Below are 27,693 nucleotides of genomic sequence, written 5' to 3' on the forward strand. Positions count from 1 at the left end.
CTGCCCAATCAATACCTGCCTTTAACTGATGATAGGTCAGCCATGATTGAATGGCGGTGTACACTTGATGGGCCGAACGGCCTCATTCTGCTCCTATCACTCATGAACTTATTACTTCCTGTAGCCCAGTCTTGAACCAGTCGTGGGTTGTGATGGAAGGGTGTTATTCCTGGAGTTCTGTGTTCAGTGGTGTTCCACAGGATCTGTGCTCAGTCAACTGTGGTTAGTGATGCAAGACCGGACCGTGGACAGCATTCATGTGCAGAGGGATCGTGGGGTCGAAGTTCATAATTCATTAATTCTAGGAGAAGAATGAGGCCATTGAACCCATCAAGTCTACTCCGCCATTCAATCATGGCTAATCTACCTTTCCCTCACAACCCCATTCTCCTGCCTACTCCCCATAACCCCTGACACCCTAACTAATCTAGAATTTATCGAATCCGTCACAATCCTTTCACTGTGCGGCGCTCCCTCAGTACTGCCTCTCCCACAGTACTCCTTGAAAGTGGTAATGTGAGTATATAGAGTGTAAAAAAGGCATGGTATGCTTGCTTGTCATCTTCAGTCGGGACATTGAGTATCAGAATCAGCAAGTATTTTGCAGCTTTGGTTTGGCCACATTTGGAATATTGCGTGTAGTTCTACAGGAAGATGTGGAGGCTTTGGAGAGGGTGCAGAAGAGATTTATCTTCACCCCCTCTCCCCTTCCTCTTTCAGCACCACTCTGCCTCTATTCATTTATCTTGGCCTCCCTTAGTTGCGCTTCACCTCCTACACCCCTCATTACCTCCCTCGGCCGCTCTGTGTCCTTCTTCCTTTAAGGCGCCACCCTCCCCCACCCCTTTTATTCTCACTACTTCAGTTCACTACCCTGTTAATCCTTGTGCGGTCAGTGCCTGATAATCTTATTGCCCGGACCAATGTCTAATATTATTAATATTGCTTCATGAAGAGGCAAGATTGTTGTTAAGTTATGAGGCACGACTCCTCCCATGTCAACTCGAATATGATTTAAAGAACTGTGGTTTCTTGCAGTAAAGGTCAGAGTGTCTGAATTCTGTTCCCCATCTCGCACATAGCCAGTGGCCGGATGTGTAGGTGACTTCCATAGTTTCTCTCAGCCGTGTCGCAGGTACTTGGCTATTTAGTTAATCTCTTTAACGAGCACAAATATCCCGAGTGCCTGCAAACTTGGTGTGTGCAGAGTCAATATAAATATTGCAAATTTTATTCAGCAAGAGTTTGTGCTGCAAACAGGTGCTGAAGGTGAAGTTCCAACCAAACTTCCCTTTGTTATAAAACCAGACGCAAAGTGCTGGAGTAACTCAGTGGGTCAGGCAGCATCTCGGAGAACATGAACAGGTGACTGAATAGGACTCTCGACCCGAAATGTCACCTATTCCTTTTCTCCAGAGATGCTGCCTGATTCACTGATTTACTCCAGAATTTTGTGTCTATCGTCGGTGTAAACCAGCATCTGCAGTTCCTTCCTACGCATGGATAGGTGACATTTCGGGTCGGGGGCCTTCTTCAGACTTATTGCGAGGGGCGAGTCCCGAAGAAGGCTTCTGACCGGAAAAGTCACTTATCTAAGTTCTCCAGGGATGCTGCCTGAGTTACTCCAGCACTTTGTGTCATTTATTTTGATAAACCTGCATCTTCAGTTCCTTGTTTTTACATTCTGCAGGCATGTGTTGGTTGACAACGCCGTTGTGCCATTATGACTTTGCCTGCCAAGTTATTTGGGCTTCTCAGCACCCTGGGGTGAGATGCCCTATCTAAAGGGGTTGCTCCTCAAGTTCTGGCTGCACTTTAGCCCCATGCTCCTGATCTTTGGTCACTCAGTACAGATTTTAGAGATTGTAGTCTAGGCCAGGTGATCCTGGCAATGTGAACAGCCCTGCAGCAATCGGCAGTCTCAGGGGAACAGATTGGCACGAAGGCAGAGCACTGCCTCACAGCACCAGAAACCCAGGTTCGATCCTGACTATGGGTGTTGTCTGTGCGGAGTTTGTACATTCTCCTCGAGACCTGCGTGGGTTTTCTCCATGAGCTTCGGTTTCCTCCCACATTCCAAATTCAGGTTTGTAGGATAATTCAGGTTTGCAGGTTTGTAGGATAATTGGGATACGCAAATTGCCCCCAGTGTGTAAGATGCGAAAGTGGAATAACATAGAACCAGTGTATGGGTGACCCATGGTTGGCGTGGATTCGATGGGCCAAAAGCTGTATCTCTGTAAATTCTAACTATTTCCTCTCCGAGGCCATGTCAATGTCCAAGGAAACAATTATGGAGAAACAAGGAACTGCAGGTGGTGGTTTACAAAAAGAAAACACACAAAGTGCTGGAGTAACTCAGTCGGTCAGGCAGCATCTCTGGAGAACATGGGTAGATGATGTTTCATCTGAATGGCCTCCTATGTTGTACAGTTTCTCTGACTCCCAAGTTGAAAGCCTCTGAGCTCAATGTTGGGGAGAGTGCAATTCAATGAGTCCCTTGGTAAGCAGGTTTGAGAAGATAAACAGAAAGATGTAGACTAGGAGGTGATGTAGAATGGGGTCTTGACTGGCCTACAGTTTGATGGTACAGTTTGTGCATCTGGTCTGGAGTTTATTAGAGAAGGTAATAGATTCATAGAGCCAGAGCTGCATAGCACGGAAACAATTCTTTGGCCCACCATGTCCATGCTGACCAAGTTGGTATACTTTTTTTTTACAAATACTTTATTCCAAAACAAAAACAAACATACAAAGTAGTAATGCGAGCAAATCAAAATCCAAGTTGGTATACTGGGCTAGTATATTTGCCTGCATTTGGCCCATAGCCCTCCAAACCCTTCCTATCCATGTATCTGTCCAAATGTCTTTTAATGGTAATGTTAACATGGCCAAGATTTGCAATAGCAGATAGGCTGAGGGAGGGGCAGAGATGGTGACGTTACTGAAAATGACGCCGCAGACCAAGCTGTTGACAGCCTTCTCATTTCTTTGCTCGTTTCTCTTCATTGGTAGCAAGTGCGTTTCTATATCGCAATTAATGTCAGGCAAAGAAAATATTTCGTATTAACCAAGTTTATCTGCTTCCTCTCAGTAAAGATAACAGATTCCTCCCACAGATACAAGGTCAGATTCTGTCATGCAGGGCCTGTGGTTCCAACGTTTCAGCCTGACTTCCTATACATAAAGCAGGTATCTGTGTGTGAATTACTTGGACCTAAATTGAGACATTTTCCTCCAGTCTCTATCATTAAGTAAACTACAGGCCCTGCGTGCATTGGTGAATCACAAAGTGCGCAAAATACCTTGAAAGTGATACGAAGTTTCAGGAATGCCCCAGGCCTGTTGTCCAATGTGTGAGACTTCACCGGGAGATCACATACCACCACTAAGAAACACCAAACCATGTGTGTTATGCTGTTTGTGGACAAGAATTTGAACAAATTACTATTTTCTAGTCTCCAGCTTTATATTTCCACACTGTGCCTGTCTCACATCCCACTGTCGATCCAGGGCTGCTCCCCAGCAACCTGACTCCGCTGATTTAACATGGCCATCAGCCAGTGCAGAAATCATTGCTGGGATCACACACCGCAGTAACGTCCAGTGCTGTCACCACTGGCAGGAACAGTCCAGGAATCAGCAGTTCACACACAGATTTTGCTCCTTGCTTCATTGTGAACGAAAAGGTGGTGGCACATTTTGCATCAATTTCACCTAAAGAGCTTCACAGCCGCAGAAGTACTTTGGCATTGTGGTTGCATGAGCAACGCAGAATACAAATTCTGTACAGAAAGTTCACACAAATGCAAGGATAATGACCTGCGACCCTCTGGATAAGTTCATAAGTTCTAGGAGCAGAATTAGACCATTTGGCCCATCAAGTCTACTCCGTCATTCAATCATGGCTGATCTATCTTTCCCTTTCAACCCCATTCTCCTGGCTTCACCCCGTAATGTCTGACACCCTTACTAATCAAGAATCTGTCAATCTCCGCCTTAAAAATATCCATTGACTTGGCCTCCACAGCCGTCTGGTTCAATGAATACCATGGATTCCTCCTCATCTCCTTTCTAAAGGTATGTCCTTTTATTCTGAGGCTATGCCCTCTGGTCCTTGACTCTCCCACGAGTGGAAACATCCTCTTCACATTCACTCTATCCAGGCCTTGCACTATTCAAAAAGTTTCAATGAGGACACCCCTCATCCTCCTAAACTCCAGCGAGTACAGGCCTTGTATAATGGTGGCTGAAGGATGAATGTTGCCCCAGGATAGGGAGAGCTTTCAAACTTTGCTGTTAAAGGTGGCACAGAGATCTTCCCTCAATCTTTGAAGGCAGGTGATATGTGCGTTTTTAAATCTCACCTTCCAGGTGTACTGACTGCATTGTACTCTCTCTGCCTTTCACTGGGATGCAGTCGGGATTTGTGGAGCACGACATGAACCGCATTGACGGAGTGACCCACTGAGCGAAGGCTGAGGAACACAGTACGTTCACCCAGAAATTGGAAGGAAGGTAAAGAGGGCACAGTATAGTGGATCACCAGGGGAAAGAATGTTAATTTACAGTATGATTAATAAATGGCTGACAGATTAGCAAATGAAATATGGATTAACTAAGAGTATTTCATACCCTGAAGAATGTTGGTGAACTAGGTGGGGTCTCAGGGTAATCCTGGCTTTTGATTGCAGTCAGATTCTCAAGTGTTATCAGGCAAATTAACCATCCTCTCATAAGCTAGAGTGCAGCCCTGACCTCCCGTCTATCTTACTGGAAATCTTTGAACTATCGTTAATGGGGCTTTATTGGACTTCAATGCGATGAGGCAAGAGATGAGATTTCTAGAGCCTTGGTGAAGATCTCTGCACCTTCCCTAGCCACAGACGAGGTCCTGGAGGTCATGGAGAGTAGCAAATGTTGTTCCTTTGTTTAAGAAGGAAACTGAACAGAATCCAGGGAACTATAGACCAATGGTACATCAGTGGTAGGGAAGCTATTGGAGAGGATTTTTCAGGATATGATTCACTCTCATTTGGAAGAGAATGGACTAATCAGGAACAGTCAGCATAGCTTTATACATGGCAGGGCATGGCTTACTAACTCGGCTGAATTTTTTGAGGAGTTCTAAATTATTTCAAATGGGGATGTAACCCGTCACGCTTTCTACCAATATTACCTGCTGTTGTTCTTGAACTAAAAACAATCGTGCTCTCACTGCCCTGGTTCTCACTCTGGCACAGTGCCTCTGTAAAGCACAAAGCACCATGCTTCGTGTTGTGGCAGATGGAGTGTTCCACCACGAGACGTTAGAAACTGCAGCCTGGATAATTGTCATCAACAAATAGTTTAATATCTCGAGTTAAAACATTACATTTTTCATTTGAACAGCGCTGATGATGCTGGAGGCATTTGGATGGTAGGGGGTTGGAATCTGTGTCTCTGGGGGCAGCTGAGCTGTTTGTCTCCTCTATGGGTGACATTCCATTGAGACCATGGTTGCCAAATGAGCAAGCGAGAGCTCAGCAGGTCGATCTGGAACGAGTGATGGGCTGGCTTCACAGTGGCTGTGTCAAAACCCTGACCCATCAGCAGTGCAGGAGAGCCGTCATGAACACTCTGCTGAAGTCTATTGTGTGGCTCAGGACCAGCTTCTTCAAGTTAGAAAATATGGACAATAAATAGGTCATGTCGGCGTGTTCCAGGTGGAAGAGACACCTCGACTTTCTCCACTTGTGTGGGATGGTGCTTACTGGAAGCATGACAATTATCTTTGTTCGAACTTCGCCCAACATCCACATGCACACACAGTTCCCAGAAGTGACCAGGAACTCAGTGAAACTGTCTTTTATCAAGCTTTGAGTTGTGGTACAGTGCAGTCAACAGTGACTATTTTGAAGAAGCAAGACAGGTTCAGCCATTGACTGCCTCTAAGCATGGTATCACCTTCATTGTCAAAGCTCGGAATCCCTAGAGTTTCCAGGGGTGAACAGTCCTCGGCTTGAGTCGTGGTTCTGTGCAGTGAAGGTCCTAGTAACGGCAGCTCTGCCTCTTCTTGGGCAGCTTGGGTGGCGGCTGCCTGTTGAAAGACAGGGTGTTGGTGCTGTAGTCTGGCTGAAGAGGAAACACAACAAACTGTTTCATCTGCCAGATATCAAAGCCTAACCGATGTATGTAAACCATTGCCCTTCCACCCTGATGTAGCGTCAGACACTATTTGTTCAGTCACATCAGTAGGAGACCAATTATTTCCATACTTAATTCATGTGGAAAGAAATGCCAACTGATGGTGACTCTGTAATAATGATATCTTGCACTTCTGGTCCTCTAATGTCCCAACTACCCTGCACCTGAATCTCCATTTGTTCTCCCTTGATAGCCCCCCAATTACTCATCTGATACAATCTCTGGATTTACCCCTTCCAGCTGATTCTGACAACAGATTCTCATGCCCCAATCCATCAGCACCTAATTCTCCATTACCTCATAGAGTCATAGTTAGTTATAAAGTCATACAGCATGGAAATAGGCCCTTCGGTCCATCATGCCGGCCAAAATACCCCATCTACACTATCCCACCTGCTCGTGTTTGACCCATATCCCTCTGAACCTTCCCGATCCATGATTCAGTAACTTTGCTCTGGCCGGGATTGCAACACACACAAAGAAAGTTGGGTCCCACATAAACCTGGAAATAAGGCTGTGGAGTGATCAAGTTCCCTTCCCTTCTGTTTTCTAATCTCTGCATCGTGAAAGGACAGAACTGTGCACTGATCAACGCACGAACAATCGTACTGCACAGAGTTTAATTTACAAACTTAAAACAAGATTAAACTTTCAGTTTCCGTGGGCAATACCTTTTGTAGGTGGAAAAACCAGGTTTTATATTCGTCTGGCTTGGTACAGGAGACCTTCATCGGCTCCATCATCTCTCCTGCAGATGAGAATTGAATGAATAACAAAGAACGATAATTCACATTTATCAGGCATGTTAGATAGTGAAACTTCCGCAGCACCTCATCGATCATCACCCTGTCCAAGATGTCAGGGCTGTTGACTGACAGCTTGGTCAGTGAGGAAAGGAAGGCAGAGTTGGTCTTGGTCAACTCCAGAGTCATAGAGTCATTAAGTTCAGCATGGAAACAGGCCCTTTGGCCCAACTACCCATGCTGACCAACATGCCCATCTGCAGTAGTCCCATTTGCCCCCACCTACCCCATATCCTTCTAAACCTTTCCTAATCATCTACCTGTCCAAATGTCTTTCAAATATTTTGACAGTACCTGCCTCAACTACCGCCTCTGGCAGCTCGTTCTATATACCCACTACCCTTTGTGTGAAAAGGTTGCCCCTCAGGTTCCTATTAATTTTTTCCCTCTTATCTTAAACCTATGGTTCTTGATTCCCCTACTCTAGGTCAAAGACTCTGTGTATTTACCCTATTCCCCCTCATGATCTTATACACCTCTATAAGATAATCCCTCATCCTCCTGCACTCCAAGGAAAAAATCCTAGCCTGCTCAACCCCCTTTAGTCTTGCTAACATCCTCTTAAATCTTTTCTGCTCCCTTTCCAGCTTAACATCTTTTCTATAACATCGTGACCACAACTGAACACAATACTCCAGATATGACTTCACCAAGGTTTTGTACAACCGTAACGCAACATCCCAACTTCTCTGTGTAGGAAAGAACTGCAGATGCTGGTTCAAATTGAAGATAGACACAAAATGCTGGAGTAACTCAGCGGGACAGGCTGCATCTCTGGAGAGAAGGAATGGGTGACGTTTCGGGTCGAGACCATTCTTCAGAATCATGTCAGGGGAGTGGGCTCCCCTGTCTGAAGAAGGATCTCGACCTGAAACATCACCCATTCCTACTCTCCAGAGATTCTGCCTGTCCCGCTGAGTTATTCCAGCATTTTGTGTCCATCTTCGATCCCAACTTCCATATTCAATACTCTGATTGATGAAGGCCGATGTACCTCCTTGACCACCCTATCTACCTGTGATGACATTTTCAAAGAACTATGTACCTGTAGAGAGGGTGCCGAAGATCCAAGAACTGAGAATCAGTGAGATGGAGCTATCAGGTCGTGTCAGATTTCATCAACCAGAGGATGTTTCAGACGGGACACTGCTGGACTGCAAGCTTGATTAACCCGAGGCCACACACTATTAACATGCAGGAGATGATGGTTCAACATGAAATGTCGACTATCCCTTTGGGGGATGATATGATTTAGAACATAGAACATAAAATATTTACCTCTAATTTCAAACTCAAGGTGCCCCACACGTGCAGATCTTTCCAAGGCTCTGATGCTGTGAATGGGAAGTCTCCCCTGTGTGGAACACAACATCTGGTAAACCTTTTGTGCCTTTGTTGCTGCTGTAATGACCACCATGCCACTGACTCTACTGATGTTGGTGCTCTGGAAAACGCTGATCTGACTTCACGGGGCAATGGACAGTGCACAACCCAACGTTCAACCTCTGTCAGAAATTGATCTGCAGATGAGCTCTTGCCGTGAAATGTTATTCTTAAAGAAAGTTATTGCAACGGCTCCCACAAGGTCTGCTTCTCTCTTGCAGGCCACCTTGCTGGGCTACAGCTCCACACGCACTGGCTTCCTTCCAGCTGTGAGGAACCCGAAGGTTGACTAAGTAGAGCTGAGCCCAGCTCCATCCTTGCCTGATATCACGGGTGTTTCCCAACAGTGGCCACTGGACATTGATCAGAAGGTTGTCCGGCCACAGAGGCTGTCAGGTCTTAGCACAGCTGTGGCCATAACAACAGAATCTGGGTCAATGGCGGGATGGGGGAGTAGTGGGTGGGATTTCCGGGGTGCTGGAGAGGTCGAGTACTGGAGGTTGGTGTGGACAAAAGCTGGGTGGGATTTGTGATCAATGAGGTGCACACCTTCTACCCAGCTCGGCACCGGGTCAAGATGCGGATATCCTCATGCTCCTTGAATTTGACACTAGAAGTGTCACCTGGCACAGTGGTGCAGCGGTAGAGTTGCTGCCTTACAGCGCCAGAGACCTGTGTTCGATCCTGACAATGGGTGCTGCCTGTACAGAGTTTGCATGTTCTCCCTGTGGCTGTGTGGGTTTTCTCCGGGTGCTCCATTTTCCTCCCACATTCCAAAGATGTACAGGTTAGTAGGTTAATGAGCTCTGTAGGATAGAACTAGTGTATGGGTAATCATTGGTCGGCACGGACTGGGTGGGCCGAAGGGCCTGGTTCCACACTGGATCTCTCAACTAAACCAAAGGCAGGGAAAGGGAATCTCTGTTTTTTCCTCTGATTTTCTCTTGCATTTCCATAGACATTTGTGCATCTGCAGTAGTAACGTCTGCTCCAGACCTAGGTTCGGTGCTGTCAGAGGTGATCTGCTTTACTGGTTCAGCTGGGGTGAGATTCACCTGTTAAACAAGGGCTGGCAGAATGGGAAGACTTACTTCGTACTGGACAGCTGTTTTCTGCTCATCTGTGGAAAGTATTACAAGATCGTCTGGAAATAAAACCATGATCCTCTCTTCAAACGTCTGAATGGGGTAAAAGCAAGTGAAAGGTATTCAGTGAAGCTGAGGCTAGGTGCACAGAGTTGTCATGTTTTACAGAATACAACAGTTATCAATACACACGGGTTGTCCAGGCACCAGACCCCTCACTGGCTGTGAACAGCAGGTCACAGGTATAGAGTCCATCTAGAGAACCGGCCTCAAATATACCAGGACCAAGTGTCCCACTGGAAGGAATAAAAGGAGAATTGGTTGTGGCTGTACTTTGGAACCTTAACCCTAACCCAGAGCCAGTCAAGGGAAAGTCAAGAGTCAAGGGAAAATTAGGGAAGAAACAGAACAAGAAAAATTGAGGAAGAAACAAGCGCAGGGTAGGCCCAGTGCAGTGCAGGTGCAGTGCTGGGCACTGGTGAGTGACAAGACAAGGGCAATGGGACCCTTGGGTTATTTTCTGGGGAGGGGAAACAATTGAGTTTGTTCTCGTATAGAAGATGGATCCGCGACTAAAAGCTTCCTGAAAGCAAAGAATCTGGAAGCATTTCTAGTAATTACCAAGGACGATGGCAGATTAACTTCCCGCAGCTGGGAAGGGGTGTCCTGCTCTATCATGTGGTTGGCTCTGCAACAGGAGACGGAGAGCAACGAGCAGATGGAATTTGAGTGTGTGGGTGGTGGAGAGCCTGTCACAAACTACAAGGTGCCCACACATTGTATTTAGGCAGTGAAAATATTTTCAAAGTACATGAATTTTGAAGAAGAGCGTTTACATTTATCGCGAGGTTTGACATTTGATGAGTCATGCTGAACTTTCCCTCAATCTGCACCCTGCAATGTCAACAGTTCCTATCACTATCTGTATTTTCCAACCACTGCCGATCTTATCTCTGCCTTCGACTCTGGGGCTGTAGAAAGCATCTTGTCCGGCAACATCTCAATCTGGTTTGGGAACAGCACTGCCCAGGACAGGAAGGCTCTGCGGAGAGTAGGGCGTTCGGCTGAACGCACTATGGGAACTACACTCACCGCCCTGCAAGACCTATACATCAGGAGGTGCAGATCCAGAGCCAGCAACATTATGGGGGACCCCTACCACCCCAGCAACGGACTGTTCCAGCTGCTACGGTCAGCCAAACGCTTCCGCTGTCACGCTGTGAAAACAGAGAGGATGAGACGGAGTTTCTTCCGACAGGCCATCAGGACTGTCAACTCTTATATCACCAGGGACTAATTTACTGTATTAATTTATTTTTTGTGTTGTGTCTTTAAAAAAAATAATTCTATTCTGTTTTGTAGTTTTAGCACAATCCGCAGGCATTGCCACTTTCATTTCACCGCACATCTTGTATGTGTATGTGACAAATAAAGTAGACTTGACTTGACTTGACTAGCAGCAGACTCAGTGGCCTGTCACAGGCACCCACCTCCCCTTCCCCACCTCTCCCTCTCCTAAACCTCCTAACTCTCTCTCTCCCCACCTCTCCAACACCCTAACTCTCCCTCTCCCTACACTTCTCCACCTTTCCCCTCCTCTCCCCAACTCTCACCACCTCTGCCCACCTCCCACGTTTCCACCTTTCCCCAGCTCTCCACAACTCTCTCCACCTCCCCATCTCTCCGTAACATTATCCAAATGCACTGGTTGAATAAGTGAACCGAGGGCAGCCTGAGGTGTCTTCGGCATTGTTACCACCTGGTCCCAGCACCTGTGCACAACATTTCACCTGACTCTAAACGAATGTCAATTCAATAAAATGTGCGTCAGAGAAAGTTCTGTAAACGTCCCGGCTTGGAGTCCCTTCTGAGCCAGAAGAAACAACAGGTCAGCAGTCTCTTCACTTTGGCAGAGGCGTGAGATCCAGCCAGGTCCTTGTTACTGGCAGTGGCTGGTGCAGTGTTTAAAGCATAATTCATCGATTGATTGATTGATTTAAAGATACAGTCCCTTCGATCCCCAAAGTCAAAGCAAACCATCGATTAGCCGTTTGCACTAATTCTGTTATCCTATTCTGAAGAAGAGTCCTGACCTGAAACGCCACCTTGGGGCGGCACGGTGGTGCAGCGGTAAAGTTGCTGCCTTACAGCGCAGAAGACCCAGGTTCAATCCTGACTTCGGATGCTGTCTATACAGAGTTTTTACATTATCCCCATGACCACGTGCGTCTTCCTCGGGTGTTCCGGTTTTCTCCCACATTCCAAATATGTACAGTTTGTAGGTTAATTGTCTTTGGTAAAGATTGTGTATTGTGCCTAGCCTATAGGATAGTGTCAGTGTCAGGGTGATTGCTGATCAGCACGGACTCGGTGGGCTGAAGGGCCGGTTTCTGTGCTATCTCTAAACTAAACTAAACCATCTATCCATGTTCTCCAGAGATGCTGCCTAACCCTCTGAGTTACTCCAGCACTTTGTCTCTTTCTATGTTATACCACGATCAGTAATCAATGATGATTTGTAATTAACAATAATCAATTACCAGTTCAGGATGTGCTGACTTGCGTCACACTTCCTGCTGTTTATGTACAGCAAATAATCCAACAAATAATAAAATAAGTTGTAGACCTGACTGTGTGTACAGCGAACTTGCACCGTGGATATGTACACAAAGTGTCCCAGATGCTGGATGGGAGTCCCTTCCCAGCCCTGGATAGGATTCTGCTGCAGGTACTTCTCCAGCGCCTGTCGTTTCCAGACTTCATCACAAGGAAGCTTGAGGTAAAGCGGCAGACAAGAGAGAACTAGTTAAAATGAGGCAGCTTCTCCTAGTATTATGGTACGTTTAAGAACCATTTAGACAGGTATGTGGATAGGACAGGTTGAGAGGGATAGGGGCCAAACGCAGGCAAGTGGGATTAATGTAAATGTGACGTTGGCCGGTGTGGGAGGGTTGGGCCAAAGGGCCTGTTTCCACACTATAAGACTATGCCTCTAATTCAAAATATTCTAACCCTTTGTGACTGCAATATGAAACATAGAAACATAGAAAATAGGTGCAGGAGTAGGCCATTTGGCCCTTCGAGCCTGCACCGCCATTCAATATGATCATGGCTGATCATCCAACTCAGTATCCCGTACCTGCCTTCTCTCCATACCCCCTGATCCCTTTAGCCACAAGGGCCACATCTAACTCCCTCTTAAATAAAGCCAATGAACTGGCCTCAACTACCTTCTGTGGCGGAGAATTCCACAGATTCACCACTCTCTGTGTGAAAAGAAACTTTCTCATCTCGGTCCTAAAAGACTTCCCCCTTATCCAGTAGATTAGTCAAGCACGATTTCCCCTTCGTAAATCCATGCTGACTCGGAACGATCCTGTTACTGCGATCCAAATGCTCCGCAATTTCGTCTTTTATAATTGACTCCAGCATCTTCCCCACCACTGATGTCAGACTAACTGGTCTATAATTTCCCGTTTTCTCTCTCCCTCCTTTCTTGAAAAGTGGGATAACATTAGCTACCCTCCAATCCACAGGAACTGACCCGGAATCTATAGAACATTGGAAAATAATCACTAATGCGTCCACAATTTCTAGAGCCACCTCCTTAAGCATTTCCCCTTCGTAAATCCATGCTGACTCGGAACGTGACCGGGCCCACTCACCTAACCTATCCAAGTCATGTTGCAGCCTCCTAGCATCCTCCTCACAGCTAACACTGCCCCCCAGCTTCGTGTCATCCGCAAACTTGGAGATGTTGCATTCAATTCCCTTGTCCAAATCATTAATATATATTGTAAATGGCTGGGGTCCCAGCACTGAGCCTTGCAGTACCCCACTAGTCACTGCCTGCCATTCTGAAAAGGACCCGTTTACTCCTACTCTTTGCTTCCTGTCTAAGAACTCAAGCAAATTAGTCATAAAGGATTTAAGTTCCATTGAAAGACCTAATATGTCAGAGATGGTATCTGACCCGCTGAGTTAGTCCAGAACTTTGTGCCTTTCTTTGGTATAAATCATTATCTGCAGTTCCTTTCTACACATAAGTATTAACATTATGAGAGGTATAGATCGGATGGACAGACAGAACCTTTCTCCCTCCCAAGGTGGACATTTCAAAGACTATTCGGCAGAGTGGTGGGTTCCTGGAACTTGCTGCCAGTGGTGGTGGTGGAGGGCAGATATGTTCAGAAGCTTTAAGATAGGCACATGGATATGCACGAGATGGAGTGATATGGATCTGGTGCAGGCAGCTGAGATTAGTTTAGCTTGGCCTCATGTTCGGCACAGAGATCGTGGGCTGATGGGCCTGTTCCTGTGCTGTACTGTTCTATATTCTATGGAACCTCTCCAGCAGTTCAGCGAGATGTTGATAAAATAGTTGCCAGATCTCGTGGACTAGGAGTGATTTAACCCGCGCCAGCCTCGGACTGTGATCTCCCGACCTCAGCTACACATTGCTGGTCTGTTTCCCTTTCTCACCCCTCTCAGGTTGAGTTATAACATTTTTGAAGTAAGTGACTGTAAATGCAATGGTTTCCTCCCATCTATCTCTATCTTGCTTTTGAGTATTCCCTTTCTCTCCCCATTTTCCTCACAGGCGCTGTGTTATACAGTGACCCTGTGGCACTGAATGACCGATCCTCACTGGGCACTGACACTGGGCGCTGGTAGTTTAATCAAAACTACAGCATTGGCATCCTGGTCTGCATCCTGGACTTCAGATGCTCCCTTTCCCTGGGAACACAGACCCAACACCCTCACACCGGGCAGCAATTAAAGATTGGTCTCTGAAACTACCCAATCTCTCAGTGCTTGCTAGTTATCTACCTTATTGGAGACCCTCAGACTATCTTTGATCAGGCTTTACTGGACTTTATCTTGCACTAAACATTATTCACATTATTCCCTTCATCATGTATCTGTACACTATGGACGGCTCGATTGTAATCATGTATTGTCTTTCCGCTGAATGGTTAGCACTCACCAAAAGGTTATCACTGTACACGTGACAATAAACTCAACTCAACTCTTATCTGATTCAATTAGACTGCTCATTGCTTACCAACATAGCCAGCTTGTGCTGTTTATGTGGTCGATATAGAGAAGCCTTCTTAACTCTTCTTGGCAAATGAGCCATCCATATTTTGAACTCCTCTTCGTTTGAACACATTATTATCCTGGAATCGAACATTGACCCTGCAAGAAATAAACCCGAGCAGATAGAGGAATGAGTGGGAGTTTGTTCCCCAGTCGAGTCGCATACGTGCCAAGTTAGAGTAACTTCTTCTGTGGAAAAGGTTTCCAATGAACGAATGACACAAAGTGCTGGAGTACTCAGCACGTCAGGTACTATCTCTGGAGAACAAGGATAGGTGAGATTTTGGGTCGGGCCCTCCTTCAGGCTGAAGAAGAATCTCAAGCTGAAACGTCACCTATCCTTGTTCATTAGAGATGCTGTCTGGCCTATAGAGTTACTCCAGCACTTTGTGTCTTTTTTTGTAAACCAGAATCTGCATTTCCTGGTGTGGCAATGGAAGAATACCTGGTTCAGGAACACAACTGTGTATTAGAGCCCGTCTGTGTGCTACCGATCGTAATGGGACCACAAGCCTGCTGGGCTGAGATTGTGTTGGACTGGGCTCTTGATTCTCGGTCCACACGGAGTTACTAGATGCCTCCAATCCAGGTGGAGCACGTCTGATGCCACGCACCCTTTGTCCATGCAAGCAGGGTTGTGAGAGCGAAGCTGCCGCATGTTGGTCATTGGAGGGTCTACCTGAGCCTGAGGAGCTCACTCCCTCCTAATTGGGGGCTCCTCGCAAGAGCTTGCTCAGGTCACAGCCCAGTCCCTCATTGCCAGTGTCTCCAGCACCTCGAACCGGATCTTCTATGCACTGACCGCTTCTCGCAGCCACACACCCCTGCTGCCTCACCGGGTGCTCATCAGCTATTTACTCGAAGGACAACCCATTCTCCTCCTCACCTCAGCTCCTGACGCAGGCGTGAAGCTGGCTCTACCCCTGCCCCTCCAACCTAACTCCCACCCATCCCAATTTCCCCCCAGCCTCTGACACAATCCTGCCCTTAACCTTGACCAATTCCCCCACACTGTCACCCTGGGCCAGGAGTGTTGGATCAGAACGCTTTGAGAAGGCCCCCAGTCTTCCAGACACTTTAAGCATCAGCGCACAGACACACACACACACACACACACACGCGCATGCATGCACACACATGCACACACATGCATACACACTCACGGACATCCTGTGTTTGGTGCCCTGTGTAGGGCTGTGTCCAGTCTCCTGTGCCCCAGAGCAGCCCCTTAACCATTCTCACCCGTAATTTCAAATGTGTAGTTCTTCATTAACATTTTGACCGAAATCCCAGAAAGCGGCAACAGACCCTGGAAAACAAGGAGGAGAGTCAGTGAAGGAGGCAGGCATCCCTCAGCACGGAATGACCTTCGCTACATTAGGCCCTTCGTTGCCTCCTGTTGTTTTGACTAAATTCTATTTTCTCGGTCATCGATTCGTTTGCAGTAAAGTCAGAAAAGTGGTTCAATGCTACAGGCCTACACTGCTACACAGATCCATTCTACACATACCCAACACACCTGCAAATGTCCTGCACACTTCCACGCTTCCAAAGCACCTGCACAGCTCCCAGGCACCTGCACATACATACATGCGTACACACTACACATCTGCATATAGACACAAAATGCTGGAATAACTCAGCGGGACAGGCAGCATCTATGGAGAGAAAGAATGGGTGACGTTTCAGGTCGAGATGTCTGAAGAAGGGGCTCGACCCAAAACGTCACCCATTTCTTCTCTCCAGAGATGCTGCCTGTCCTGCTGAATTACTCCAGCATTTTGTGTCTACCTTCGATTTAAACCAGCATCTGCAGTTCTTTCCTACACATATCTGCACATATTCCATACTGCTGCACATATGCCTTGCATACCTGAGTGATTGCCATACACCTGCACGACTTTTACACCTGTCTCACGCGCACAGAATCCCCCTTCCCTTTTGAATGCTGATATATGACCTTTTTACACGCATTCGTTGTTACATATATGGCTTATATGTATGTGTATGCTCCTTGGCCATCTGCAGTGTAGGGGAGTTGCAGCATTGGCAGGATGCAGCATTGGCAGGATGCAGCATTGGAGAGACCATAGAGTCATGGGGCCTCAGCAATGGGGACCGCAGTGTCGGAGGTACTGCGGTGTTGGCTGATCTCAATGTTGGGGATCATAGTGGTGGGGGGTCTGCAGTGTTTGGACCGCAGTGTCGGGGGCCATAGTGTCACAGGGACCGCAGAGTTTGGGAACAACAGTGTCGGGGACCACGGTATTGGGGTGGCGGTGGTGTTGGGGGACCACAATGTTGGGGAACCGCAGCTTTGGGGGACTGCATTGTTGGGGGTACTGCAGAGTCGGGGGAACTGTGGTGTTGGGGAAAACCACAGTGTTGGACAGACCATAGGGTCGGTGTGACCACAGCGATGAGGGGCCATAGCATTTGGGAACCGAAGCATCGGGGGAACCACAGTTCAGGGTTCGCACTGCGGGGAAACCCCATTGTTCGGATGCTGCAGTGTTGGTGGAATCACAGTGTGGGGGAACCACAGTGTTGGGGGACCACAAAGTCAGCGAACTGCAGGGACCGCGGAGTCAGAGCAGCCGTAGCATTGGGGAATGGCGGTGTTGGGGGAAGCAGTACTTGTAGCTAAAGCATCAGTGACCTGTTTCACCCCTGTGGCTGAGAAACCATCCAGACCCACGTGGTCAAGCGGTCAGCTTGTGCCTTCAGTCGAGGGGAAGTGTGATGGGGCCTTTACCTGGTAGCTGAATCTCTGCTCCTCCTCGTCCACAGCCAGGATCAGCAGATGTAAGGGGAAGAGTACCAGGTGCCTCCTCGTCTCCTCCTGCAACATGAGAGGAGGTGTGAGGATCGGGGCGGTGCCCGCTGGGCTCGGACGTTGACCCCGCCGCTGGAGACCGTTCCTGCCGCCATCCTGCCAGCCTGCCATGGGTTCGGTCACTGGTCATGCCTGCCCGTCTTCTGCCCAACCTCAAACCCCTCACGCCCTCCCCCTTGACTTTGTGCCGAATCCTGAAATCCCTCTGGCCTGAGGGGTGGGGGGTGGAGCAGGAAGAGTGGGTGCCTACAAGGCAGCTGACCCTTAAGATAGACACAAAATGCTGGGGTAACTCAGCTTGACAGGCAGCATCTCAGGAGAGAAGGAATGGGTGACATTTTGGGTCAAGACCCTTCTTCAGCCCCATGCCCACCAGCCTGTGTGATGGGGAGATGAGGTCAGCCCACCCCACAGACTGACTTGCCCCTGGTCAGACTGGCATCTCCCCACCTAGCACTGTCCCCACCCCCTCCCCCCTGCAGGGTCCGGCTCACATCGACTACTCCATGTGTAAAATGCCCGTGATTCCTGCGGTGGCTTCTGAGGATACAATGGGTTCTATGTAAATGCAGGTCTGCGGTCTACGCAGTAACCCTCCCTGCTCTAGGGTGTTCCAGGGGAGAGATTTGCTGAGATGCCAATTCCAGCGAAGAACTGAGCTGAATGCCTTTCAGCCAGGGCTGCTACCTCCATGCACTGATCTTGAAGCAGGGCCGATGATGACCATACGATTTCACCCAGACAGCCGATGCCCTCTCCTTCCCAGCCCTTTATGGGCTCTGTGCACACAATCTTCTCCAGCTCTCTGCGAGACTTTCCCCACAGCAATTCAACCTGCAACAGTGAGAAGTACAATATGGGACTGAGTAAATATCGTGCTTATTAATGTATCCAGTTAAATACGGACAGGTTCATTATATACAAGAATATCAACCACTCGAGATGATTGAGTTAATGAGGTGGTTCTCCCTCTCCCTCTCCCTCTCCCTCTCCCTCTCCCTCTCCCTCTCCCTCTCCCTCTCCCTCTCCCTCTCCCTCTCCCTCTCCCTCTCCCTCTCCCTCTCCCTCTCCCTCTCCCTCTCCCTCTCCCTCTCCCTCTCCCTCTCCCTCTCCCTCTCCCTCTCCCTCTCCCTCTCCCTCTCCCTCTCCCTCTCCCTCTCCCTCTCCCTCTCCCTCTCCCTCTCCCTCTCCCTCTCCCTCTCCCTCTCCCTCTCCCTCTCCCTCTCCCTCTCCCTCTCCCTCTCCCTCTCCCTCTCCCTCTCCCTCTCCCTCTCCCTCTCCCTCTCCCTCTCTCTTTATATATATATATATATATATACACATAGGGCAATCAAGACACACAGTCACAGAGATGGCAACACAGATAGATGTAATTTGGACTGTGTAATGAGATAGATTTAATGACCTAAGGAAGGATTGTAACATGGTGGGATTTTGTGTGAAACGTTGGGGACTGAAGCTAGCTCTTAAATAAAGGCAATTAGAGTGGCATAAGGACACAGTTGGCTCTTGTGGATGGGGAAAGTCGATGGCAGGTTGGACAATAGATCTTCTACGGCATCAACTCGGAGATATTTCATAGATCTCAGCCATTTCCACTGAAGGAATTCATAGTGGAACTCGCACAGTGTGTGCTCCCTCAGTACTGGCCGTCCCACAGCATGGTGCTCCCTCAGTACTGGCCGTCCCACAGTGCAGCGCTCCCTCAGTACTGCCCCCCCCCCCCCCCCCACAGTGTGGCACTCCCTCAGTATTGTCCCTCCACAGTGTGAACTCCCTCTGTATTGCCCCCCTCACAGTGCTGCGCTCCCTCAGTATTGCCCCTTCCACAGTGCAGCGCTCCCTCAGTACTGCCCCCCTTCCACAGTGCAGCGCTCCCTCTGTATTGCCCCTCCCACAGTGTGGCCCTTCCTCAGTACTGCCCCCCTCACAGTGCAGCGCTCCCTCAGTACTGCCCCTCCCACAGTGTGGCCCTCCCTCAGTACTGCACCTCCCACAGGGCAGCACTCCCTCAGTACTGCCCCCCTCACAGTGCAGCGCTCCCTCAGTACTGCCCCCCTCACAGTGCAGCGCTCCCTCAGTACTGCACCTCCCACAGGGCAGCACTCCCTCAGTACTGCACCTCCCACAGGGCAGCACTCCCTCAGTACTGCACCTCCCACAGGGCAGCACTCCCTCAGTACTGCCCCTCCCATAGTGCTCCTTCATTGTTTTGGTTGCAACAGGGTCTGGCTCAACCTGCTGAACTCGCCTCCAAGGTGATCTTACCCCAGACAGTTCTTCCAGGCGTCCCTCAAACGAACGTTCACTCACAGAGAACTGACTCTAGGAACAGATGGGAAAGATAAACCAGTTACACTGGTGAGTGAGTGTTGAATCAAAAGCCAAACACAGACAATGAGTGTAGGAAGGAACTGCAGATGCTGGTTTAAACCGAAAATAGACACCTAAAGCTGTAGTCACTCAGCGGGTCAGACAGCATCTCTGGAGAAAAGGAATCTGTGACGTTTTGGGTCAAGACCCTTCTTTGGCCTGTTCAGTGACACAATGAACTGCAGATGCTGGAATCTTCAGCAAAACACAAAATGCTGGGGAACTCAACAAGTCAGGCACCATCTGTGGATGGAGGACAGACAATGTTTCAGGTTGGGACTTTCTTTGATTCTGATTGTAGTAGGAAGGAAAAAGTTGGAAATGAGGTGGGGGCAGAACCAGAGGTGCCAGATCAACTTGGCAAGTGACAAGTGTATAGAGGAGAGGGGAAGGGAGTGGGGTGGGGGTTGATTTGCAGAGAGGATGATAAATGCTAGAGATGAAAATGAGACAAATGGGTGACAGATATGACAAGAAACAGAATTAAATGTCAAGCCAGAGGGAGGGATAGAAATTGAAGGGGACCTGGTGGTGGGGTGTGGGGGAGAGCGTTAATAGGAGAAATGGGTCGGCGGGACAGAAGAAAGTGAGAGGGTGGGGGGTGCTACTTAAAATTGGAGAATTCAATGTTCATACCATTGGGTCAGAAACTGCCCAAACATAATATATTTGCGTGTGGCCTCGCTCTGGCAATTGAGGAGCCCTAAACAGAAAGGTTGGTAATGGAATGAGAAGGATAGTTAAAATGGTTAGCAACCCAGGGCCGTCTTAACGCATGGGCCTGATGGGCACTTGCCCGGGGGCCCACGATCATAGGGGCCCCATGCTGATCTGTGTATGTTAAGTGACTTGCAATAAATAAATACTACTTTAAAAATGTAGGTTCAATAAGTGCTTTTTTCGCAACATTTTCGGTCACTAAGTGCTTCTCACAGCGATCTGTAAGTGCTTTTTGCAACAATGTAGCACCCTAAGTCCATCGCTAAGTGCTTTTCGGTAAGTGCTTTTCGCCGGCACGACAGGTGGGGGCTGGTAGGGAAAGGGGGGTGGGGGAGAGTAACGGTAGGGGCCCCAGTACACTGCTTTGCCCAGGGGCCCATAATGCTGTAAAAACGGCCCTGTAGCAACCTGGAGATCCTACAGGTCCTGTCTGATGTGCAGGGATGGTGGAGATGATTTGAGCCCTGGGAGAACCACTCTGCTAGGAGCGGAGTCTGGATATTGAGTAGACCTTGTACACTCACCTCCCTCCCACCACTAATGCAGTCTTGCACATTTGTGTTTTCATTGAATGGGCTGGTACACTCAGCATCCCGTTTTGCTGGCCTTGCTGGGGGACTGGTTACCGGGAGACTGGTTACTGGAAGGCTGGTTACTGGGAGACTGGTTACTGGGAGACTGGTTACTGGGAGACTGGTTACCGGGAGACTGGTTACTGGAAGGCTGGTTACTGGGAGACTGGTTACTGGGAGACTGGTTACCGGGAGACTGGTTACTGGAAGGCTGGTTACTGGAAGGCTGGTTACTGGGAGACTGGTTACTGGAAGGCTGGTTACTGGAAGGCTGGTTACTGGGAGGCTGGTTACTAGGAGTCTGATTACTGGGAGATTGGTTATCAGGGGTGTTTTTACGTTGGGTGGAGGTTTGGTGTATCTACAGATGAACAGATGAAGGATCGGCTTGGTGGAGTCTTTGAGGCAGAAGCTATGGTCACTCAGTTGAGAAGGGCACAGTACCGTGCTGTTTGTAGGAGGGAAGTGAAGGAGTCAGGCTGAGTGGGGTTGACTGCTCTAAACCTGCTTGTTCTGTTGAGATGCTGGGAGTCATGTCCAGCTGAAGGCAGACCAGGACCACGGAGCATTTTAAGGGTGGCACGGTTGACCAGCGTGCCCATCGACACTAATCCCACTTGCCTGCATTAATCCACATTCCCTGCTCATTTGAGATTTTCGAATCAGGGGCAGCACAGTGGCACAGCGGTAGAGCTGCTGACTTACAGACCCAGAGACCCGGGTTCAATCCTGACGACGGGTGCCGTCTGTGTGGAGTTTGTATGTTCTCCCTGTGACCATGTGGGTTTTCTCCGGGTGCTCTGGTTTTGTCCCACATTCCAAAGATGTACAGGTTTGTCGATTAATTGGCCTCTGTAAATAGTCTGTAATGTGTAGGATAGAACTATGGGTAATTGCGGTCGGCACAGACTCGATAGGCCGAATGGCCTGTTTCCATGCTGTATCTCTAAAGTAAACTAAAGCAAACTGAAGTATTCGAGCATCAGCGTGAAGCTGTGCTTTTGTACAGACTGTAGGAGATCTTTGATGTTTCAGAATACTCCTCTTGTGGGTGTATCATGTGAAGCATTAGTCCGAGACGTTGCACGGTTCACTTTCCAGTCAGGCACCGTGAGCAGGAGCTGCCCCCTGTCCTACACCGCAGTATCCAGGATACGGGGCTCAGACCCACACCGTCCACCCACCAGCCCGAGAAAGAGTGAGCAAACGGACGCAATGATGTCAGCGGCCTTGACCTAGGAATGTAGAAAGGAACTACAGATGCTGACCTAAAATGCTGACCCATCCTTTTTCTCCAGAGCTGCTGCCTGACCCGCTGAGTTACTCCGACACTTTGTGTCTATCTTGACTGAAGGAGGTCAGTTTGAGGTTCAGAACACTGGCCTTGGAATGGAGTCCCATCAGACTTATGTTCACGACACCCGGAGAGGTCTGGGGCCGGAGAGTGTCTCTGGAACTCAGACCTCAGACGCCAGCTCAGCCTGTTTGAAGAGAAAGCGGAGGCAGGAAAGACCACCCACCTGGTCTATCAGCTTGTGCAGCTCTGGAGGAGAGGCAGCTGCTCTTTCAGTCGCTGGAGGGGGAGAGCATCTGCAGGAAGGGAGGGGACAAATCAAACAAAGTGTAATGTTCCTGGAGTAAAAAAACTCGGGCAGCAAAGTGCAGAGAGAAAAATGTTTCATATCCCTCAGTCTTCCTCAGGACTGGGGAAGAGAGAGCCAGGTTGAAATTGCAGAGAGGCTGGTTTAGATTTAGGTTTAGGTTCATTATTGTCACATGAGCCTAGGTACAGTGAAAAGCTTTGTTTTGCATGCTATCCAAATAGATATACCATACATAGATACAATCAGTTTAAACTCAAGTACAATTAGATAGGGCAAAGAGGAAGATGCAGAGTGCAGAATATAGGTCTTAGCATTGTAGAGCATTGTAGTGCATCAGTTCCTTGGACAAAGTCCTCTCACATTAATGGGATAGAGGTGAATCAAACAGCATCCTAGAAAATTGGTTGGCGGACAGGAAGCAAAGAGTAGGAATAAACGGGTCCTTTTCGGAATGGCAGGCAGTGACTAGTGGGGTACCGCAAGGCTCAGTGCTGGGACCCCAGTTATTTACAGTGTATATTAATGATTTGGACGAGGGAATTGAATGCAACATGTCTAAGTTTGCGGATGACACGAAGCTGGGTGGCAGTGTTAGCTGCGAGGAGGATGCTAGGAGGCTGCAGAGTGACTTGGATAGATTAGGCGAGTGGGCAAATGCATGGCAGATGCAATATAATGTGGATAAATGTGAGGTTATCCACTTTGGCGGCAAGAACAGGAAAACAGAGTATTACCTGAATGGTGACCGATTGGGAGAAGGGGAGATGCAACGTGACCTGGGTGTCATGGTGCACCAGTCATTGAAAGCAAGCATGCAGGTGCAGCAGGCAGTGAAGAAAGCGAATGGTATGTTGGCATTCATAGCAAGAGGATTTGAGTTTAGGAGCAGGGAGGTTCTGCTGCAGTTGTACAGGGCCTTGGTGAGACCGCACCTGGAGTATTGTGTGCAGTTTTGGTCTCCTAACCTGAGGAAAGACGTTCTTGCCTTAGAGGGAGTACAGAGAAGGTTCACCAGATTGATTCCTGGGATGGCGGGACTTTCATATGAGGAAAGACTGGATAGACTGGGCTTGTACTAGCTGGAATTTAGAAGACTGAGGGGGGATCTTATAGAAACATATAAAATTCTTAAGGGGTTGGAGAGGCTAGATGCGGGAAGATTGTTCCCGATGTTGGGGGAGTCCAGAACCAGGGGTCACAGCTTAAGGATAAGGGGGAAGTCTTTTAGGACCGAGATGAGAAAACATTTCTTCACACAGAGAGTGGTGAGTCTGTGGAATTCTCTGCCACAGAAGGTAGTTGAGGCCAGTTCATTGGCTATATTTAAGAGGGAGTTAGATGTGGCCCTTTTTGCTAAAGGGATCAGGGGGTATGGAGACAAGGCAGGCACAGGCTACTGAGCTGGATGATCAGCCATGATCATATTGAATGGCGGTGCAGGCTCGAAGGGCCGAATGACCTACTCCTGCACCTATTTTCTATGTTTCTATGTTATGGAAGGCCTGCTCAGAAACCTGATAATGGAGAGGAAGAGGCTATTCCTGAGTCTGGTGGTACGTGCTATCAAGCCACTGCACTTGATGATGTTGGCTGCTATTCCGAGTCAGCGTGGTGTAGATGGAGTGAATGGTGGGAAGTCTGGTCTGTGTGATGGATTGGGCTACATCTACAACTCTCTGTAATTTCTTGCGGTCATGGGCAGAGCGGTTATAGAGTCATAGAGTGATAAAGCATGGAAACAGGCCTTTAAGCCCAACTTGCCAATTTGCCAACCAAGATGCTCCATCTGCGAGCCACACCTGCCAGTTTGGCCCTAATCCATCTGAAACTTTCATATCCATGTACCTGTCCAGATGCCTTTTAAATGTTGTTATAAAACCTGCCTCAACTACCTCATCTGGTGGCTTGTTCCATATACCCTCCAACCTTGGTATGAAAAAGTTGCACCTCAGGTTCCTATTAAATCTTTCCCCTCTCACCTTAACCCTATGCCTTTGTATTCTTGATTCACCTACCCCAGGGAAAAGACTCTGTGCATTCACCCTATGTGTTCGCCTGATCATTTCGTACACCTGTTGAATGTCACCCCTCTCTGCTTCCTGCGCTCCAAGGAATAAAATCCTATTCTGCCCAACCTCTCCCTGTAGCTCAACCCCTCGAGTCCTGGCAACGTCCTTGTGAATTTTCTTTGCACTCTTTTCAGCTTAACGGTACCCTTCCTATAGCATGGTGACCAAAACGACATAATACTCCAAATAAGGCCTCACCAACATCTTGCACAACTATAACATAGCATCTCAACTTTGTTCCTTAAAAAGCTATGATGCAACCTGACAGTATGGTTTCTATGGTGCATCTGTAGAAGTTCATAAGAGTCACTGGAGACATGCTGAATTTCCTCAATCTCTCTGGAGGTTGATGCATTGGTGTGCATCAATGTGGTTTGTCCACGACAGATCCATGGTAATATTAACACCAATGTCGATTGGGGCATGCACTCCACAATGCCTCCTGAAGACAATAACTAGTCTTGCTGACATTGAGGGAGAGGTTATTGTGCTGACACCATGTCACTAAGTACTCTCTCTCCTGCCAGTACTCCGTTTCGTCATTGATGTGATGCGGCCCACCACAGTGTTGTGGTCGACAAGCTTGTAGGTGGAATTAGATTTGAATAAAGGAAGTATAAGAGGGGACTGAGGACGCATACTGGTGGGGTACTGATGTAGGGAAATATTGTATGGGAGGTATTGTCATCTATCCTTCACTGATTGAGGTCTGAGGGTCAGAAAGTCACGGATCCAGTGCCAGAGGGGGGGGGCTAATTCCTGGGTTTGCTTTGTGAGATAGTCCAGAGAGGGGGTGTAAAGCTGGCAGGAAAGTCTGGTCCTGTCTGAAGTGTTTGGTTTGATACTGCCAGGAGTGAAGGATGTGAGCCTTCTGCACCAGCCGTAGCATGTGGACATCTCGGGAGCACTGGATGGAGAAGTGAAAGGTTATCCGCCTCCTTTCCTTGGAACTGGATCTGCACCTGAGGTTGAGTTTTACCAAAAGTGCAAGGCAGGGATGAACACCCAGGGCAGGTGTGACACAATGCACACCTGCACCCCCAGTGTGCCCAGGCACATCACCCTTTCATTACAGAAGCCACAGGGCCAAATCGTGCAACTAAGAACCTGAACCATCACATGTCTCCAGTGTGTGGGTGATTACTGCTGTGCTGGTGATTGCGTGCTGCCTAGGCTCAGACTGACGGAGAGCAGAGAGTGGTGCATACCTGGTGCTTGGGATTTGGACTAGGTCCTCTTGTTCTTGCTCATTGGTGGCTTTGCAGCATTGAGGAGTAACACTGATGCCGCCCATGTCTGAAGCACGTTGGGCTGCACGCTCAGTGTTCAGATCCACTCGCCAGCTTCACTTCCACGCCGTAAACTTTCCATAACATCTTGCATCACTCAGCCTGTCGCAGTACAACCAGGAACCACCTTCTGCAAAGAAACCAGCAACAACAAAAGTAGTTTTCCCAAATGCATCATTTTGCTTCCTTGAGCAAAAACATGGAGATCCTTCCAAAGTGAAGAACTTTACCGATAATCTCTCTGGAACATGGCTCAGGGTGCAGCGTTTTAAAATGTCACTCCTTCCTGTGTGTGTGTGTGTGTGTGTGTGTGTGTGTGTGAAACTTCTTCTGCCTCAGCTTCCTGTTAACACAGGACGGTTTGGTGCGTTGACTCCGCTAAGCTAGCCCAGAGCTTACGCAATCTGCTTTCTGTAAATGTTATTTTACTTTAATGCACCAAGTTCCTCTCAGTATTGCCCAAGGTCTCCAGAGATCCTTAGACTCTTTATTTTGTAGTTATTCAGTCGCATCTCCATGCAGCAAAGTCGGACGATATAAGAGAGTGGTGAAGGTGTGGAATTCTCTGCCTCAGAAGGCAGTGGAGGCCAGTTCGTTGGATGCTTTCAAGAGAGAGCTGGATAGAGCTCTTAAGGATAGCGGAGTGAGGGGGTATGGGGAGAAGGCAGGAACGGGGTACTGATTGAGAGTGATCAGCCATGATCGCATTAAATGGCGGTGCTGGCTCGAAGGGCTGAATGGCCTACTCCTGCACCTATTGTCTATTGTCTAAAACCCCAGAACACGAGGCCACGACAGCAGTGGCTGCCGGCAGTTCCAGATCCAGAGGGACATCGGCAAGGTGGAAGGAGATGTTTCCCCTGTGGGTGGATCCAAATCCAGGGGTCATGATGTAATGAGGACGGGCTGTCCTTTGAGTTTGAGTTAGATTTTAGTTTAGTCTATTGTCACGTGTACCGAGGTACAGTGAAAAGCTTTTGTTGCGTGCTAACCAGTCAGTGGAAAGACAAAATTACAATCGAGCCATCCACAGTGTACAGATACATGATAAAGGGAATAATGTGAATAACATTGAGACTACAACAGGCTGACATTATCTTTCTTGGAGAGTTTTGAGCCTTTGGAATTAGAACATAGAACAGTACAGCACAAGACTAGGCCCTTCAGCCGACAAGTCTGTGCCGAACATGATGCCAAGATGATCTCTTATCTACCTGCACATAATCCATATTTCCTCCATTCCATACCTGTCCAAAAGCTTTGCCAATGCCGCTATCGTACCTGCCTCAACCACCAACACTGGCAGCTTGTTCCTGGCACTCTCCACTCTCATTGGAGTTTGTACGTTCTCCCCGTGACTGCGTGGGTTTTCTCCCGGTGCTCCGGTTTCCTCCCACACTGCAAAGACGTACAGGTTTGTAGGTTAATTGGCTTTGGAAAAGTTTGTAAATTGTCCCTTGTGTGTAGGATAGTGCTAGAGTGTGGGATGACCGCTGGTTTGCACGTACTCGGTGGGCTGAAGAGCCTGCTTCTGCGCTGTATCACTAAACTAAACAATCTCCTTTAAACTTTGGCCTTTCACCTCTTCCTCTTCCCTGATGAGCAGGTAATATGGTAAACATTAAAATGGAATTCAATTAGCATCAAGGGTGATTCTGCCCATAGCTTCCCTA

At 48.3% G+C, this 27,693-nt stretch overlaps 1 protein-coding gene across 2 annotated transcripts; it reads right to left on the reverse strand.

Moving 5' to 3' along the window:
- Positions 1-5,361: 5,361 nt before the first annotated feature.
- Positions 5,362-26,307, reverse strand: LOC144608021 (putative pleckstrin homology domain-containing family N member 1). Of its 2 annotated transcripts, XM_078425248.1 has the most exons (13): positions 26,251-26,307; positions 25,940-26,150; positions 22,579-22,648; positions 19,662-19,718; positions 18,081-18,227; positions 17,313-17,399; positions 15,800-15,866; positions 14,523-14,656; positions 12,084-12,230; positions 9,464-9,550; positions 8,268-8,343; positions 6,858-6,934; positions 5,362-6,114 (listed from the first exon to the last, which is right to left on the reverse strand). In XM_078425248.1, the coding sequence occupies exons 2-13, from the start codon at positions 26,023-26,025 to the stop codon at positions 6,031-6,033; spliced, it is 1,119 nt and encodes a 372-aa protein (XP_078281374.1). In that variant the 5' UTR covers positions 26,026-26,150; positions 26,251-26,307; the 3' UTR covers positions 5,362-6,030. The 2 variants fall into 2 exon arrangements, with proteins under 2 accessions (XP_078281374.1, XP_078281375.1); XM_078425249.1 differs by lacking the exon at positions 12,084-12,230.
- Between the last annotated feature and the right edge of the window lie 1,386 nt (positions 26,308-27,693).

This window comes from Rhinoraja longicauda, chromosome 30 (assembly GCF_053455715.1).
Source record: "Rhinoraja longicauda isolate Sanriku21f chromosome 30, sRhiLon1.1, whole genome shotgun sequence".
In the NCBI taxonomy this organism is placed as follows: Eukaryota; Metazoa; Chordata; class Chondrichthyes; order Rajiformes; family Arhynchobatidae; genus Rhinoraja; species Rhinoraja longicauda.

Bases quoted from the DNA above. Each gene is read 5' to 3' on its own strand.
- LOC144608021 (XM_078425248.1), bottom strand. From the start codon at position 26,025: ATGGGCGGCATCAGTGTTACTCCTCAATGCTGCAAAGCCACCAATGAG. The intron at 22,649-25,939 runs GTATGCACCACT...CCCTTCCTGCAG, and splicing joins GTCCAAATCCCAAGCACCAG to ATGCTCTCCCCCTCCAGCGA. The intron at 8,344-9,463 runs GTAAGTCTTCCC...TGTTCCACACAG, and splicing joins AAACAGCTGTCCAGTACGAA to GGGAGACTTCCCATTCACAG.